The sequence below is a fragment of the Dama dama genome, chromosome 9 (assembly GCF_033118175.1).
Source record: "Dama dama isolate Ldn47 chromosome 9, ASM3311817v1, whole genome shotgun sequence".
In the NCBI taxonomy this organism is placed as follows: domain Eukaryota; kingdom Metazoa; phylum Chordata; class Mammalia; order Artiodactyla; family Cervidae; genus Dama; species Dama dama.
In genome coordinates, this window is record NC_083689.1 from 17,860,771 (window position 1) to 17,879,562 (window position 18,792).

Consider the following 18,792-nt stretch of genomic DNA (forward strand, 5'->3'; position numbering starts at 1 on the left):
TCCTTTGGCCAAATAAAAAGTGAGTATGTGTTTTTTGTTTTTTTGTTTTTTTGAATATTTATTTGTTCATTTATTTGGCTGTGCTGGGTCTTTGTTCCAGCATGCAGGATCTTTAGTTGTGGCATGTGGATTATTTAGCTGTGGCATGTGGGATCTAGTTCCCTGACCAGGGATTGAACCTGGGGCCCCCTGCATTGAGAATTCGGAGTCTCAGCCACTGGACCACCAGGGAAGTCCCAAAAGCGAGTATGTTTTTTGCAACAGATGAAACATTAATGTAGCAAAAGAGCTATCGATAGCTGCATAAAACATTTGATAATGCACATGAACGATTTTGGTAAAATTTGTTTTTTTAAAAAAAAAAAAAACACCTTTAAAGTTTTCCAAAAAACTTTTATAAACTATTCTGTGGTCACCCACTGAAATAAGCAGCAAATATGATTACAGAGAAAATTTAGAACTATTCCTGAATGAATAAACAAGGCCTGGTGTCAGTGTTGTTTCTCAACTTAGTATGGGAGGTCTTGCACTTTATGGTAATATCAAGAAAAATAAAAAACATACTTACGTGAAGAAAAACACAAAGGTTAAAGGAAAACGTACTACTCTGAATATTCAAAAGAATCAATAATTATTGTTTAGCACGGTGTCCAATGTAAATAAAAAGAAACAAGGGAAAACAAACATGACTGAACGGAGAAGATAGAGCATGTCATGGATTGGCAGGCTTATTAACATATGAGAATCATTTTAAGCGCTCCAGGAAGTTGAGAACAGGCAGGTACTACAGCTTTTGATGAGCACCGTGTTGGGTGAGTTACCACCATTGTTCCCTGTCCTCTAATCCCAGCGCTGGGCCTCTTCCTGCCTCCAACACCACTTTGGCTTATAGATCGCCCTCCTGCCCCTAGCCCCTGCCACAGGCTGGTTGCAGCATCAACGTCGTCCGGTGGGCCTATTTCTGCTCCCAGTCCTCACACTGAACCGACCCCAAACGCCCCCCACCGCAACGTGGGCAGAAACTACAAGTTCCCTCTTGCACTGGTTGAACTAGGCTAAATTCAATCTCAGAGACCCGCCCCCGCAACTGCCCGGACAGAAGCGGAAGTAGCGTCACTGCTCCGCGTCGATATTCCATCTGGCAGCTCAGCGCAGTTAGGAGAGAGGCGGACTTGTTTGTAGTGCAATTAAGCGTGTCCTTGGTGAAGCCTAAGTTAAGAGAAGGCTCGGATACAAGGAGCACGTTAAAGGACAGGATTGGCCCGAACTTTTGAACTGTCTTCTGGGACAGGCCTGGACTCTCGTCTCGAGTCCACCCGGACCTGAACCCCAGCCATCAGCGAAGTCGTAGGTAAGGTTAGGACCATCTGCGGGGTGTTCTCCTTCACTGTGCTTCCCTGTTTGAAAGCCTGCGTGACTTTAGTCCTTGAGGACTTGAATCTCCGCTGTTTCAGTAAGATTGCTCAGGCTCCTGCGCCGTCTGGTTATCATCAACCTAGTGACCCTACCGTGTTACTGTGTTGTCCGCTTGAAAATGGAAGAGTTGTAAGTTGTTTGTTAAGTGTCTTACTGAGGATTATGGCCCGGGAGTGAGCGTCTGAGATAGCTTTGAGAAATTGTTCTGAAGAGGTGTTAGTATTTATGTGATTTTGGAGAAGGGTATGTGTAGGAAAATTGTCCAGGAAAAATTAATCTAAGAAAGAATTGGAGAATTTTATTTGAGCCACATTTGAGGATTATAACCATGGAAGAGCGTCCCAGAAAGCCCTTGTATAGTATGCGTTTATTTATTTAGGGCTTCCCTGGTGGCTCAGTGGTAAAGAATCCGCCTGCAAGGCAGGAGAAATGGGTTCCAGCCCTGAGTCGGGAAGATTCTCTGGAGAAAGAAATGGCAACCCACTCCTGTATTATTGCCTGGCAAATCCTATGGACAGAGGAGCCTGGCTAGCTACCGTCCATGGGGTCGCAAGAGTCGGACACAACTTGCCTACTAAAGCACCACCAGCATTTATTTGTTTATATTTTTTGGCCATGCCACGGAGCATGCAGGATCTTATTGCCCCAGTAGGGATTGAACCCATATCCCTTGCAGTGGAAGTGGGGAGTCTTAGCCACTGGACCACCAGGTAAGTCCCTTGACTAATGTTTAGATTGTACAAAATTTACAGTTGAAAGAGCAGATTCAAATATTGAAGTTGTCCCAAATACGTAAGACTTATAAGTTCCTCGGGACGTGTCTGGTATGTAATGATTGTCAGTCAATGACAGTCGATGTCACTGATTCTCTTGTTATACAGCATACTGTTCTGGTAGCTTTCATATGTGTCATCTGCACAGAAATAACTGACTGATACTTAATACTGGTTGATTTATGATTGTTATGAAACAGGGCTCCAGATAACTATATCTCCAGAGGGATGAAGCTGCCCTGAAATGATCCTGGTTCAGAAAAGAATGTTTATGCAAATTTCATTATCAGCTTTGCAGAATGGCAGCCTATCATATGCCCCATGAGAAGTCCTCATTATTGCCTTTTTTTTTTTTTTCCCCAGAGACTCAGCCTTAGGTTCTGCATTTACAATACAGATTTTTTTGGTGTAGGTCTGAGCAGTCATGTTGCTTATTTATCGAGGATGAGCTGATGTGGACCAGAGAGAATGCTGTTCTCTAAGACAGCTTCCTGGTATGTATGCATTAGGTAGAGTTGCTGCATGATCCTATTCATGTATATTTCATTGCTGTAATAAGTGAAGAATCACAGCATTCAGGGCTTATGTCCTTACCTGTGAAACGAACCCCAATACTCTTTGCCTGGTGGGTAACATGGCACACCTTTACCTCTCTGGCTCAAGATAGAGCAGGATTTCTCTGGTATTTCATGGCAGCAGTGAGTGTGAGCTTTTTGGTTATTAGTGTGTGTTTATTCCGAAGTTACAGTGTCAATTTTAATTTTTAATCTTTGGTTGAAGTTTAGTTGATTATATATTGGCTTCAGGTGTAAAACATAATGAGTCTATATTTTAATAGATTGCCAAGTCCAGCGCAGCTGGTGAGAAAGACCTGTATCGGGGGCAAGCACGTAAAGAAAAGAGACACAATAATTTGGCAAGCAGGGAGTCAGGGGGCCCTCCTGCTCTCCATGGCAGGCAGACAAAATGGCTCCTTTCAGGTCGCACTTTTATTGACAGAAGTCACAGGAGATCATTAGGGAATAACTATACTGGGGAGTTTGATCAGCACACCATAAAGAGGGAGTAAAGCTAAGGCTCTGCTGTTAATCAGGAACATCTTGTTTTGTTTCCATGGGGATGGACGCAGAGGCAGGCAGTGAAGCGGAGCAGAGTGCACGTCCAGCCCCAAGAATGTCGGTTAGGCATGCTTATTAGGACAATGACAAGGGCAGAGTTTGCCGCAACCTCGAGTCATGGGGCAGGTTCTGGTCTCTGCTCCACCAGGCTGTAACAATAGATTATACTCATTTAAATTTACAAAAAATTATTGACTATATTCTCTGTGCTGTACAATATATCCTTGTAGCTTCTCTGTTTTATACATAGTAGTTTGTACCTTTTAACCCTCACCCCAATCCTGCTGGCCCCTCTTCCCCCTCCCCACTGGTAGATACTCATTTGTTCTCTATACCTCTGACTTTGTCATTTGTTTCCTTCTTTTTTTAGATTTCACATACAAGTGATAATGTACAGTATTTGTCTTTCTCAGTCTGACTTATTTCACTGATCATAATACCCTCCAGGTCTACCCTGCTCTTGCTAATGGCAGAATTTCATTCTTTTTTATGGCTGAATAATGCTTCATTTTGTGAATCTTCTTTATGCATTTATGTGTTATGGACACTTAGGTTGCTTCTGTATCTTGCCTGCTGTAAATAATGTTGCTGTGAACATTGGGGTGTGTATACCTTTTCAAATTACTGTTTTAATTTTCTTTGGATATGTACCCAAAGGAGTGGAATTCCTGGATCATGATGTAGTTTCTTGAGGAATTGCCATACTATATTCCATAGTGACTGCACCAGTTTACATTCCCACCAGCAGAATATGAGGGTTCCCTTTTCTTCACATCCTCGCCAAATTTGTTATTTGTGGTCGTCTTCATGATGGCCATTCTGACAGGTATGAGGTGATATCTCATTGTGGTTTTGATTTGCATTTCTCTGATGATAAGCAATGTTCTGTATCTTTTCATGCACCTCTTGACATCCTGTGTGTGTTCTTTGGGAAAATGTCTTTTCAGGTCTTCTGTTTATTTTCCAATAGGATTGTTTGGGGTTTTGATCTTAAGTTGTATGAGCTGTTTACATTTTTTTTTCTTTTACCGATCATTTGAGAGGCAAGAATTTCATTCACCTATTATTAACTTTATTGTTCCCAAACAGGAAGACTTGAGGCATATCATACAAATACATTCAATCCCTCATAGACATTAATTACTAGTGACAACGGAGAAGGCAATGGCACCCTACTCCAGTACTCTTGCCCGGAAAATCCCATGGATGCAGGAGCCTGGTAGGCTGCAGGCCATGGGGTCACTAAGAGTCAAACATGACTGAGCGACTTCACTTTACTTTTCACTTTTATGCATCAGAGAAGGAAATGGCAACCCACTCCAGCGTTCTTGCCTGGAGAATCCCAGGGACGGGGGAGCCTGGTGGGCTCCCGTCTATGAGGTTGCACAGAGACAGGCACAACTGAAGTGACTTAGCAGTAGTGACAAAAGAGCACTCTATAATTTATAGACTCTGAAAGTTTTTAAGTTCAAAGAAAATTTTTGTGAAAGTAAACATAAGCAATGTTATTTTCACTGTCCAGCTTTAATTCTTTTAGGGACACAAAAAGAGGAGCAGTCACACCTATAAAAATGATCAATTTATTTTTAAATGCTTTAAAATGATGAGAGAATGAAAAAATAAATAATTTTAAATAGGAGTACTGAATTTAAAAAGAGAAATGTAACTAACATCTCATGGCTGGTTTACGCTTAGAAACAGATGGGAGGCGGGAGGGCAGTTTCTTCCAAAAATACATAATGGAGTTGGCCAGAATATACCAACATGGTAAATAAAATTAAGGGGTAGCATAATAGGTTCCATACTTGCCAGCCCCCACAAGTGAAATCACTAAAACTTCAGATCCCCTTTTCTTTTTTCTTACAAGTAACTTCCACAATGAGGATCACCAAGTTTTCACTCTCTGTCCCTCAGATGCTCCAAGAACTGTCAGTGTGGCTTTCTTTTTTTTTTTTTAATTGTTTTTATTATTTTTTTCATTTATTTTTATTAGTTGGAGGCTAATTACTTTACAGTATTGTAGTGGGTTTTGCCATACATTGACATGAATCAGCCATGGATTTACATGTGTTCCCCATCCCGATCCCTCCTCCCACCTCCCTCCCCATCCCAACCCTCTGGGTCTTCCCAGTGCACCAGCCCTGAGCACTTGTCTCATGCATCCAACCTGGACTGGTGATCTGTTTCACCCTTGATAGTATACTTGTTTCAATGCTGTTCTCTCAGAACATCCCACCCTCGCCTTCTCCCACAGAGTCTAAAAGTCTGTTCTGTACATCTGTGTCTCTTTTTCTGTTTTGCATATTGGGTTATCATTACCATCTTTTTAAATTCCATATATATGCATTAGTGTACTGTATTGGTCTTTATCTTTCTGGCTTACTTCACTCTGTATAATGGGCTCCAGTTTCATCCATCTCATTAGAACTGATTCAAATGAATTCTTTTTAATGGCTGAGTAGTATTCCATTCTGTATATGTACCATAGCTTCCTTATCCTGCTGGTGGGCATCTAAGTTGCTTCCATGTCCTGGCAATTATAAACAGTGCTGCAATGAACATTGGGGTGCACGTGTCTCTTTCAGATCTAGTTTCCTCAGTGTGTATGCCCAGGAGTTGGATTGCTGGGTCATATGGCAGTTCTATTTCCAGTTTTTTAAGGAGTCTCCACACTGTTCTCCATAGCGGCTGTACTAGTTTGCATTCCCGCCAACAGTGTAAGAGTGTTCCCTTTTCTCCACACCCTCTCCAGCATTTATTGCTTGTAGACTTTTGGATAGCAGCCATCCTGACTGGCGTGTAATGGTACCTCATTGTGGTTTTGATTTGCATTTCTGTGATAATGAGTGATGTTGAGCATCTTTTCATATGTTTGTTAGCCATCTGTATGTCTTCTTTGGAGAAATGTCTGTTTAGTTCTTTGGCCCATTTTTTTATTGGGTCATTTACTTTTCTGGAGTTGAGCTGCAGGAGCTGCTTGTATATTTTTGAGATTAATCCTTTGTCTGTTGCTTTGTTTGCTATTATTTTCTCCCAATCTGAGGGCTGTCTTTTCACCTTGCTTATAGTTTCCTTTGTAGTGCAAAAGCTTTTAAGTTTCATTAGGTCCCATTTCTTTACTTTTGCTTTTATTTCCAATATTCTGGGAGGTGGGTCATAGAGGATCCTGCTGTGATTTAAGTCGGAGAGTGTTTTGCCTATGTTCTCCTCTAGGAGTTTTATAGTTTCTGGTCTTACATTTAGATCTTTAATCCATTTTGAGTTTATTTTTGTGTATGGTGTTAGAAAGTGTTCTGGTTTCATTCTTTTACAAGTGGTTGACCAGTTTTCCCAGCACCACTTGTTAAAGAGGTTGTCTTTTTTCCACTGTATATCCTTGCCTCCTTTGTCGAAGATAAGGTGTCCATAGGTACGTGGATTTATCTCTGGGCTTTCTATTCTGTTCCATTGATCTGTATTTCTGTCTTTGTGCCAGTCCCATACTGTCTTGATGACTGTGGCTTTGTAGTAGAGCCTGAAGTCAGGCAGGTTGATTCCTCCAGTTCCATTCTTCTTTCTCAAGATTGCTTTGGCTATTCGAGGTTTTTTGTATTTCCATACAAATTGTGAAATTATTTGTTCTAGTTCTGTGAAAAATACCGTTGGTAGCTTGATAGGGCTTGCATTGAATCTATAGATTGCTTTGGGTAGTATAGCCATTTTGACAATATTGATTCTTCCAATCCATGAACACGGTATATTTCTCCATCTATTTGTGTCCTCTGTGATTTCTTTCATCAGTGTTTTATGGTTTTCTATATATAGGTCTTTCATTTCTTTAGGTAGATATACTCCTAAGTATTTTATTCTTTTTGTTGAAATGGTGAATGGTATTGTTCCCTTAATTTCTCTTTATGTTTTCTCATTGTTAGTGTATAGGAGTGCAAGGCATTTCTGTGTGTTAATTTTATATCCTGCAACATTACTGTATTCATTGATTAGCTCTAGTAATTTTCTGGTAGAGTCTTCAGGGTTTTCTATGTAGAGGATCATGTCGTCTGCAAACAGAGTTTAACTTCTTCTTTTCCTATCTTAATTCCTTTTATTTCTTTTTCTGCTCTGATTGCTGTGGCCAACACTTCCAAAACTATGTTGAATAGTAGTGGTGAGAGTGGGCACCCTTGTCTTGTTCCTTCAGTGTGGCTTTCCCAGTCCTTCAGAAGAGTTCTGTTCATCCTGTGACATTGCCCTTTGGTCCTGATATTAATCCATCTTGGCTGGGCACAACTGTGCTAAAGACCCTTCATCTCCACCGGGCATGATGCTGAGGTAAAGACAAAGGCCTTTCCCCAACTAGAGCTGAAAGTCTCTTGACCAAAAAACATGGAGTAGCTGAGGGCTTCCACTGTCCCATAGAGGCTCCAGCATTAAAACACTTTTATCTGATTCATTCTTTGCTTTCTGGCAGCAAACCATCTGTCTAGGGTATTTATACAGTTTTTTGCAAGATTTTTATCAGAGGCTCATTCATTCTTGCATTATTTAGAAACTCCTATGTGCCAAGCCTTTCTTAGGTTATTGAACAAGGCAAATACAGCTTTTCCTGTAAAGTTTTTTTTCTTTATAAGAAAATTTTTTGTTAATCAGTTCAGTTCAGTTGCTTAGTCATGTCCAACTCTTTGCGACCCCATGGACTGCAGCATGCCAGGCTTCCCTGTCCATCACCCAACTCCAAGACCCTATTCAAACTCACGTCCATCACGTCAGTGATGCCATCCAACCATCTCATCCTCTGTCGTCCCCTTCTCCTCCCACCTTGAGTCTTTCCCAGCATCAGGATCTTTTCCAGTGAGTCACTTCTTCACATCAGGTGGCCAAAGTATTGGAGTTTCAGCTTCAGCATCAGTCCTTCCAATGAATATTCAGGACTGATCTCCTTTAGTATTGACTGGTTGGATCTCCTTATAGTCCATGGGACTCTCAAAGAGTCTTCTCCAACACCACAGTTCAAAAGCATCAATTCTTCATTGCTCAGCTTTCTTTATAGTCCAACTCTCACATCCAGAAACATGACTACTGGAAAAACCATAGCTTTGACTAGACAGCCCTTTGTTGTCAAAGTAATGTCTCTGCTTTTTAATATGCTCTCTAGGTTGGTCATAGCTTTTCTTGTAAGGAGCAAGCGTCTTTTAATTTCATGGTTGCAGTCACCATCTGCAGTGATTTTGGAGGCCAAAAAATAAAGTCTGTCACTGTCCATTGTTTCCCCATCTGTTTGCCATGAAGTGATGGGACTGGATGCCATGATCTTAGTTTACTGAATGTTGAGTTTTAAGCCAACTTTTAACTCTCCTCTTTCACTTTCCTTTTTTTTTTTTTTGATTTTTTATTTTTTTTATTAGTTGGACGCTCTTCACTTTCATCAAGAGGCTCTTTAGTTCTTCTTCACTTTCTGTCATAAGGGTGGTGTCATCTGTGTATCTGAGGTTATTGTATTTCTCCCAGCAATCTTGATCCAACTTGTGCTCATCCAGCCCAGCATTTCTTAAGCAGGGTTACAATATACAGCCTTGACATACTCCTTTCCCAATTTGGAACCAGTCTGTGGTTCCATGTCCAGTTCTAACTGTTGCTTCTTGACCTGCATACAGATTTCTCAAGAGGCAGGTCAGGTGGTCTGGTATTCCCATCTCTTTAAGAATTTTCCACAATTTATTGTGATCTACACAGTTAAAGTCTTTGGCATAGTCAATAAAGCAGAAGTAGATGTTTTTCTGGAATTCTCTTGCTTTTTCTATGATCCAACAGATGTTGGCAAAGTGATCTCTGGTGCCTGTGCCTTTTCTAAATCTAGCTTGAACATCTGGAAGTTCATGATTCACGTACTGTTGAAGCCTGGCTTGGAGAATTTTGAGCATTACTTTGCTAGTGTCTGAAATGAGTGCAGTTGTGTGGTAGTTTGAACATTCTTTTTATTTTTATTAATAAATTGAAGTATAGTTGATTTACAATATTTTATTAGTTTCTGATGTACAGCAAAGTGATTGTATTACGTATATATTCTTTTTCATATTATTTTCCTTTGTGGTTTATTAAAGGATATTGAACAGTGAACAGTTCATTGCACTGTACATCAGGATCTTGTTTATCCATTCTCTATATATTAGTTCGCATCTGTTAATCTCAAACTCCTAATTCATCCCACCCCCACCCCCTTTCCTCTTTGGTGACCCTAAATTTCTGTATCTGTGTGTCTGTTTCTGTTTTTTAAATAAGTTCATTTGTATCATGAATTTTTAGACTTCACAGATAAGTGATATCATATGATATTGTCTTTGATTTATTTCACTTAGTATGATAGTCTCTAGGTCCATCCATGTTGCTGCACATGGCATCATTTCATTCTTTTTTATGGCTGAGTGGTACTCCATTGTGTGTGTGTGTGTGTGTGTGTGTGTGTGTGTGTGTGTGTGTGTATACCCCATCTTCTTTATTCATGCATTTTTTATGGACATTTAAGTTATATAAAGCTTATTTTCTGATAAAGAGAGGCAGGTAGAAAACAAATACATTAAACTAACCCCAGTAGTCATATGTGCAATGCAGGAAATGAGTCTTAAGTACAGATGGAGAACAATGAGAGGGTTGTTTTGTAGCATCTTTCAATAGGTGAATGGGGAAGGCATCTCTGAGCCCACTAAAACTGTGTCCTGTGGAAGGGCAGGTGGCAACACATTTGCTGTGTTTGAAAAACTGAAAGTAGGTTTGTGTGGCTGGAGAATAATATGGTGTGAAGAGGTGCAAAATGAGATCAGAATGTTGGGTCCCAGCTAGGTCATATTTAGCCCAGGAGGTCATGACAGAGAGTTTGGCTCTCAGCTCTTCTGTCTCACTATTGTAAAACAAAAGATATCCACTAAAATCTATATGTTTATGTCACTAATTCATTTGAAAAGAGAATTTGCTAATAAATTTATGTATCAATGCATAAAAGGAGCCAGTGCATTTTTAAATAAAGCAAATCACTAAGCAAATTTTGTCCCATTAACTACTACTTTTAACTATATATAAACTATTCTTCAAAAATTTGGGGGTAATTGGGAGAGAAGACCTAAATTTTGAGTTAGTATTTCCTCTGACTTCATTGCCTTTTGGAGAGTCAATAAGTAATAACAAATATTCTGAGGCACCCTACTCTAAGCTTTCCTACAATATTAAACCAATGCGTATTTTAGTTCAGTTCACTCAGTTGTGTCCAACTCTTTGTGACCCCACGCACTGCAGCATGCCAGGCTTTCATGTCCATCACCAACTCCTAGAGCTTGCTCAAACTCACGTCCATTGAGTTGGTGATGCCATCCAACCATCTCATCCTCTGTTGTCCCCTTCTCCTGCCTTCAGTCTTTCCCAGCATCAGGGTCTTTTCCAGGGAGTCAGTTCTTCCCATCAGGTGGCCGAAGTATTGGAGTTTGAGCTTCAGCATCAGCCCTTTTCAGTCCAGATGTTTATTTAGGAGGAGAAATTTAATCCACATGGCTTGATTAACAAGATCTATAATTGTTAAGAATAAACAAAACTTAAAGACACATCTACTTAATTACAAAAACAAAAAACAAATCAACAAAGGCAAAAAGCCATTTAACAGTGTGCTGAACATGTTTTTCCCTATTGAACTCTGTAACATCATGCCCAGCACTCCAAAAAGAAACAATACACCCACTCAAGAACAGCCTGGAGCCAGGTAGGGCTTCCTGTCCGATTATGTATCATTCATTCATTTACGACTTGATGTATGGCACATGGAATGGAAACCTAAGTTAAATGGTGGAAAGGTGTAACGGCCCCCACCCCTCAAAGAACTCTAGAACCTTACTTACCTTAGTGTGATCTTAGACCACAGTAATAAGACTAAAACTTTTCTTATGGAGTTAATTTTAATTTCCTAAACAGAAATGTAGTAAAAATAAGAGTTCTTCTTTCCTTTGAACTATAGAAAAGAAAGTAGCAAGTATTAACTTTACTAAGTATAAGGTTTCACCATGGATGGGCCTAACCAACCCTAAAATATAATAATCTTCTTTTGATCAGTTTACAAATGGAGGAAGATTTTAAAGCCTGGCCCATAAGTGAATCCTGACAAACAAATACAGGGAAATAAAGCATACAAGCCAATTGAATTTTTTCAAACATAAAGCATATGACTGTTAAATCTTTTATGACTCAACATTTAGAATCTAATAATTGTATATATTTTGAGTAAGAAATCAATGTGGAATTTAATACTGTATTTCAAAAATAATGCATATATAGAGATGTTTTTAATACCAAAATTGTTACTGTACAAGCTGAAAGAATATGTAGTCCACTAGAAATCTAGAAATACTATCTTCAAAAACTATTATAGGAAAAAAAAAAACTATTATAGGGCAAAATCTTAATCTCTGTAGAAAAATTAGAAGATACATTATATAAGTCTAGATTTTTTTCATGCATGGTATTGGAGAAGACTCTTGAGAATCCCTTGGACTGCAAGGATATCCAGCCAGTCCATCATGAAGGAGATCAGTCCTGGGTGTTCCTTGGAAGGACTGATGTTGAAGCTGAAACTCCAATACTTTGGCCACCTGTTGCAAAGAGCTGACTCATTTGAAAAGACCCTGATGCTGGGAAAGATTGAGGGCAGGAGGAGAAGGGGACAACAGAGGATAAGATGGTTGGATGGCATCACCAACTCAATGGGCATGAGTTTGGGTAAACTCTGGGAGTTGGTGATGAACAGGGAGGCCTGGCATGCTGCAGTTCATGGGGTCGCAGTGTCAGACACGACTGAGTGACTGAACTGAACTGAACTGAACTGAACCTGTTATTGGTCATATCATTTGCAGATATTTTCCCTCATTCAGTAGATTGTCCTTAGATTTTGTCGATAGTTTATTTTGCTATTTGTTGCTTAGCTGTATCTGACTTTTTGTGACCTCCATGGACCACAGAATGCCAGGTTTCCCTGTCCTTCACTATCTCCCAGAGTTTGCTCAAACTCATGTCCATTGAGTCAAAGGCGCCATCCAACCATCTCATCCTCTATTGCCTCCTTCTCCTCTTGCGCTCAATCTTTCCCAGCATCAGGGTTTTGTGAGTTGGCTCTTTGCATCAGCTGGCCAAAGTATCTGAGCTTCAACTTCAGCATAAGTCCTTCAAGTGCATATTCAGGGTTGATTTCCTTTAGGATTGACTGGCTCAGTCTCCTTGCTGTCCAAGGGACTCTCAGAAGTCTTCTCCAATGCCACAGTTCAAAAGCATCAATTCTTCCACACTCAGCCTTCTGTATGCTCCAAGTCTCATATCCACACATGACTACTGGAATAACCATAGTTTTGACTATATGAACCTTTGTTGGCACAGTAATGTCTCTGATTTTTAATACACTGTCTAGGTTTGGAAGCTTTTCTTCTGATGAGCAAATGTCTTGTTTCGTGGCTTCCAGTGACCGTCTACAGTGATTTTGAAGCCCAAAAAAATAAAATCCACCACAGTTTCCACTTTTTCCCCATCTATTTGGCATGAAGTTGTGGGACTAGATGCCATGGTCTTAGTTTTTTTAATGGTGAGCTTCAATAATAAAAAAAAAAAAAAAAAAGAGAGATAAAAAAAAAAAAATGGTGAGCTTCAAATCAGCTTTTTCACTCTCCTCTTTCACCTTCGTCAAGAGGCTCTTTAGTTCCCTTTTACCTTCTGCCATTAGAGTGGTATCATCTGCATATCTGAGGTTGTTGGTATTTCTCCTGGCAATCTTGATTCAAGCTTGTGATTCATCCATCCTGGCTTTTCACATGATGTACGCTGCACAGAAGTTGAATAAGAAAGATGACAGTATACAGCCTTGACGTATTCCTTTCTCATTCTTGAACCAATCTGTTATTCCATGTCCAATTCTAACTCTTGCTTCTTGACTTGCATACAGGTTTCTCAGGAGGCAGGTAAGGTGGTCTGGTATTCCCATCTCATTAAGACTTTTCCACAGTTTGTTGTAATTTACTGTTGTCAATGACACAGAAGTAGATGTTTTTCTGGAACTTTGCTGCTTTCTCTGTGATCTAATGAATGTTGGCAATTTGATCTCTGGTTCTTCTGCCTTTTCTAAACCCAGGTTGTACATCTGTAAGTTATTGGTTCATATACTGCTGAAACCTACCTAGGAGGGCTTTGAGCATAACCTTACTAGCACATGAATGGGCACACTGTTTGGTAGTTTGGACGTTCTTTGGCATTGCCCTTCTTTGGGGTTGGAATGAAAACTGACCTTTTCCAGTCCTGTGGCCATTGTTGAGTGTTCCAAATTTGCTGGCATACTGAGTACGGTACTTTAATAGCATCATCATTTAGGATTTTGAATAGCCAAAGTGGAATTCTGTCACCTCCACGACCTTTTTCGTACTAATGCTTCCTAAGGCCCACTTAACTTCCACATCCAGGATGTCTGGCTTTAGGTAAGTGATCACCATTGTGGTTGTCTGGTGTGGTTTCACACTGAATAATTCTCACAAACACACAGGATTATGAGAGAGCACAGGGAGAGCTCATGGAGAAGCAACTCCCCAAGAAAACTCTGAGTGCATATTTATTGATAACTTATCTTGTAAACTCTAAGAGCAGTAAAGCAAGACAGAGGCCAGAACTCTGGGATTAAGGAGGATTCCTCCTGGAGGTCCAGAGGTAATCACATAAAGAAAGGTCTTTGACGATAAAAGGTTTGTTCTGCGTACAGAACAGCATCTAGCTAATGCTGACATGTCAGCCAGAACGTCTAACTTAAGGGTAGGAGTGAGCTAGCAAGGAAGAGGGAATGAGTAAGAATGAATTCTAGGAGACATTTTTGAGAAAGCAGTAAAACATGGTTTCTGCAATCTGGGTCATTAAGACCTTTTTTTTATAGTTCTTCTGTGTATTCTTGCCACCTCTTCTTAATCTCCTCTGCTTCTGGTAGATCATTACTATTTCTGTCCTTTATTGTGCCCATCCTTGCATGAAATTTTCCCTTGATATCTCCAGGTTTTTTGAAGAGATCTCTAGTTTTTCCCATTTTATTGTTTTCCTCTGTTCCTTTGCATTGTTCATCTAAAAAGGACTTATTATCTCTCCTTGGTATTCTCTGGAATTCTGCATTCATTTGGGTATATTCTTCCCTTTCTTCCTTGCCTTTCACTTCTGTTCTTTTCTCAGCTATTTGTAAGGCCTACTCAGACAACCATTGTGCCTTCTTGCACTTCTTTTTCTTGGGGATGGTTCTGGTCACCGCCTCCTATATAAAGTTACAAACCTGCATCTGTAGTTCTTCAGGCACTCTGTCTACCAGACCTAATATCTTGAGTCTATTTGTCACCTTCACTGTATAATCATAAGGGGTTTGATTTAGGTCATACCTGAATGGCCTAGTGGCTTTTCCTACTTTTTTCAATTTAACCCTGAAATTTTAAAAAAGGAACTCATTAAAAATAAATAAATAAAATAAGTTAAAAAGGAGCTCATAATCTGAGCCACAGTCAGCTCCATATTTTCATCAAATACATTTTTTTACCCCTTTTTCTTTTCTCCTTCTGATAACCCTATAATGAGAATGTTAGAATGCTTCATAGTATCCCAGAGGTTCCTTAAACTGTTGTTGTTATTGTTTTTTCCACCAAATAGCATGACCTGCAGGATCTTTGTTCCTCAACAAGAAATCCAACCCAGGACCACTGCAATGAAAGCAGTGATTCTTGAACTGTCCTTATTTTTTTAATTTGTTTTTCCTTTCTCTCTTTCTGATTGAGTAATTTCTTTTATTCTATCTTCCAGATCAGTTGTGCTTTCTCCTATATCACCTGCTGCTGCTGCTGCTGCTGCTGCTGAGTCACTTCAGTCTTGTCCGACTCTGTGCAACCCCACAGATAGCAGCCCACCATGCTCCTCTGTCCCTGGGATTCTCCAGGCAAGAATACTGGAGTGGGTTGCCATTTCCTTATCCAATGCATGCTAAGTTGCTTCATTTATGTCCGACTCTGTGTGACCCTATGGACAGCAGCCCACCAGGCTCCTCTGTCCACAATATTCTCCAGGCAAGAATACTGGAGTGGGTTGCCATTTCCTTCTCTACCTATGTCACCTAGTGCACTGTTAATAATTTCTAGTCTTTTTTTTCACTTCAGTTACTGTATTCTTCACTTTTGACTGGTTCGTTTTTAAGTTTATATTGCTTGTTACATTCTTACTATGTTCTTTCATGTGTAATTTAGTAGTGAGATTGCTGGGTTATATGGTAGGTTTATTTCTAATTTTTTAAGAAATCTCCATACCGTTATCCATTTCTCTAAAACAAAAAGTATAACGAAATCAGTATCTATTATGTCTTTTCTCAGGGTGTCCTTGTTGGGAAGATGTGCTGGTGATAGAGGGGCCAGAGCCAGAAGCTGTGTGAGCTGCTTTTTCTCCTGGGCACCGTGGCTGTCAGTGCCGAGTCAGTGGCAGCAGGAGCCAGGTCTGGTTCCAAGATGGTGGAAGAAAAAGCCCTGAGTGTTGAATCTGAATTAGATCTGTTCCCTCCATGTGTGCACTCACTCTCCTCCCAACAATGGTACCTTTGCCTTAGAGGGAGCAACTCTGGAACAGGAGGGTTTTTGTGGGCCAGACACACACTGAGACTGTCTAGGAAGTCAGTCAAGTTACAGACAGCTCCTGATCCACCACCTCCACAAGTGCCAGCACTGGCCTAACTGACCTTATTCAGATGCAGTGCTGGGTTGACATCTGCTGCATACCCTCAAGTGTGCACTCTTGCTTGGCAACAACACAAAAACCAGAACAGTCCCCCTCCTTTTGTACCTTACTCTGTGGATCTTTTTATAGCCTTGGTTTTGGACATCATTCTGACCATCTCCAGTTTATTTTCAGTGAGAGGGGCTCCATATATGTGTATTTTTGATATGTTCCTGAGGTGGGGGGGGGGGGTGAACTCAGGGTCCTACTTCACCAACTTTCCTCTCAGTATGAGATTTCATGAGTGTGCGGGGATATTTTGGAATTTCGAATGACTCTCAGGCAGTGATTGTGGAAATTATGATCATCTCTGGATGCCCATGCCTTCTTTCTTTTCTCCTCGATCTTCTTTCTAAGGACCCTTTATGCCAACCTGAGGGAAAGATAGACAGGATGGTGTCTAAGTGTTTGAGAGATTGTTCTCAGGTAAGAAGATAGGATATCCCTATACAAAGTGACCTACTGCAAGCGCCATATGGGAAAATTTCCTTCTGGGCAGACCTTTGTCCAAAGCTTCTTAAAGAAATAAAGCCAGTCTGAGTCCCTCTTAAATTTCCACCCAATATGGAAGCTCTCATATTGATGAGGAATTACTCTGAATGATCTTAGTATTTCAGTAATTACCTTCTGATATTGTCTCTTGATTGCTACTGCATGGTTTTTTATTTTGACTGTTCTGACATGGTAAGGAGTGAGTAAATACTTCTCAGTGAACTTATTTATCTATCAGCTTGCACAAGTGTGTGTAATTTGCTTAGGATTGTGTTACTGGTTCCATATCAATCACGAGTGAGTGTGGCTAGAAAGGAGAGGACCTAAGACTTGTGTCCTCTGACAGATGATGACAGACCTTGAATCCCTCTGTTGATATTGACACTCCCTTCCTCATTCTCCACTGTACATGGTTGGAGATCTTACTTTACTGAAACTACTTTGTGTGCGATGGTTTAGGACTCAGTGACCTTCGCTGATGTGGCTGTGTACTTCACCCAGGAAGAGTGGACTTTACTGAACCCCTTTCAGAGAAAGCTATATAGAAATGTGATGCTGGAAAACTGCAAGAACCTGACCACAGCAGGTAAGGCTGCCATCATTCCAGTGCATTCTTAGGGAACGGACATATATGTGCTGTCCTTTCTATGTTCCAAGATGGGTGATGCCAATCTGAACGCAATGGAAACTAGTAGACACTCGTATCTAAGGAATGAGTATTACTCCAGTATACTTTCTATAACAATGTGCTTTGAGAACTAACAACATTATCATGACTCTTGTTTGAAATATGCATTCTCAAGAGTTCACCTTTGGCATAGTGAATGAAACTTTGGAATTTGGGCCCAGTTATTTCTGTTTTAACAAGCAATGGACATTATTCTCTTGGACACTGTCATTTGGCAACCACTAGTTTAGCGGCTTCTCCATGAGACCAAACATCTCCTTTACATTTACTTCATTTCCTATTTTAATAGCATTCTCAGTGCTTTGTAAATGTTCATATAGGTCTGAACATGTTTTCATGGGCCAGAGATACTGTCTCTTTTTAGACACAGAAAGAGGGGCTATTTGCTTTTTTTTTCTGTTTAAAAAATAGTACCACATTCATTCTAGTGACTTGATTAGATATAGGACCTGATTCATGGGAAGGTTTGTCATGTTTGGAAGGTACTTTTTCATTAATATATCTTTCCTTATGAACAGGATATAAGCATTCAAACCAAATCTAATATCTTGGTTGGAAAATAAGAGTTGAAGACTGTGGAGAGACAGATCCTCCAAGGTGCGAGATTATAAAGAACTTCCCAGGGCAATTAAATTTCAGTATGTTTTGAGTTTATAAGAAGGAAACTTAGTGAGATGTGTTTTCCTTCAGAAGGCTGAGGACATTGGTTTCTAATGCTCTGTAACTTCCTCAACATCTTATACGTACGTACTTTTCATTTTATCAGTTTCCTATGATCTCATAAAATAGCCTTTTGTTTCTTTATTTGTTATATCTTTTTTTTTTTCTTTTGGCTATCTTGGTCTTCATTGTTGTTGTTGCTGTGTGCATGCTTTCTCTAGTTGCAGTGATCAGGGGCTCCTCTACTTTTGGTGTGCAGGCTTCTCATTGGGTAGTTTCTCTTGTTGCAGAGAATGATCTCTACGGCCTCAGACTCACCAGTTGTGTCACTCAGGCTCTACAGTGCAGGCTCATTAGTTGTGGCACACAGGCTTGGCTGTTCCAGAGCACATGTATTTTTAGTTTCAGGACCAGGGATCTCACATGTGACCTCTGCATTGTAGACGAGTTCTTAACCACTGGACCACCAGGGTAGTCCCTTAGTTTTATCATGTTGATGTATACTTTTTGTCCAGAACTTTCCCTAGTAATATTCTCTTTTCCTTATTTTCACAAGACTCATCTTTTAAATCAAGTACTGAATTTTGACTACATATATATATTCTTCGTTTTTGTCATAATCAAGCTCCTCTTTTCTGTCTTGCCTTTTTAAAAGGTATGTTTAGTTTGGAAACTTAGTCACGTGAGCCTTATTGTTTTTAACTGCTTTAACATCCACTTCTTTTTGCAGTCTTAAATTTATTATTCTCTTTTACTTTAGAATGGGAAATGCACATCCAATGGCTTGGAAATTCAGCAGGATATTTTGTGGGAAAAAACATCAAATAGGGTACAAATGGTATGATCAGTAAGTTCATAAGAAATATTTCTTATT

At 40.0% G+C, this 18,792-nt stretch overlaps 1 protein-coding gene across 5 annotated transcripts in view; it reads left to right on the forward strand.

The window, feature by feature from the left end:
• The first annotated feature begins 1,130 nt into the window (after positions 1-1,130).
• Positions 1,131-18,792, forward strand: part of LOC133061917 (zinc finger protein 568-like) — a 29,928-nt gene continuing 12,266 nt past the window's right edge. The window contains exons 1-5 of one of the 5 annotated variants that reach the window (XR_009694061.1): positions 1,131-1,351; positions 2,602-2,683; positions 17,030-17,156; positions 17,777-18,001; positions 18,679-18,765. Coding sequence is in view for 1 of the 5 variants with exons in the window: in XM_061150247.1 (XP_061006230.1) it covers positions 16,319-16,504; positions 17,030-17,156 (313 nt within the window). In the remaining 4 variants the exon portion in view is untranslated. Of the gene's footprint in view, positions 1,352-2,601; positions 2,684-16,295; positions 16,505-17,029; positions 17,157-17,776; positions 18,002-18,043; positions 18,574-18,678; positions 18,766-18,792 lie in introns of those variants that run through there. The other 4 variants (XR_009694060.1, XM_061150247.1, XR_009694062.1 and 1 more) reach the window with 4 other exon arrangements.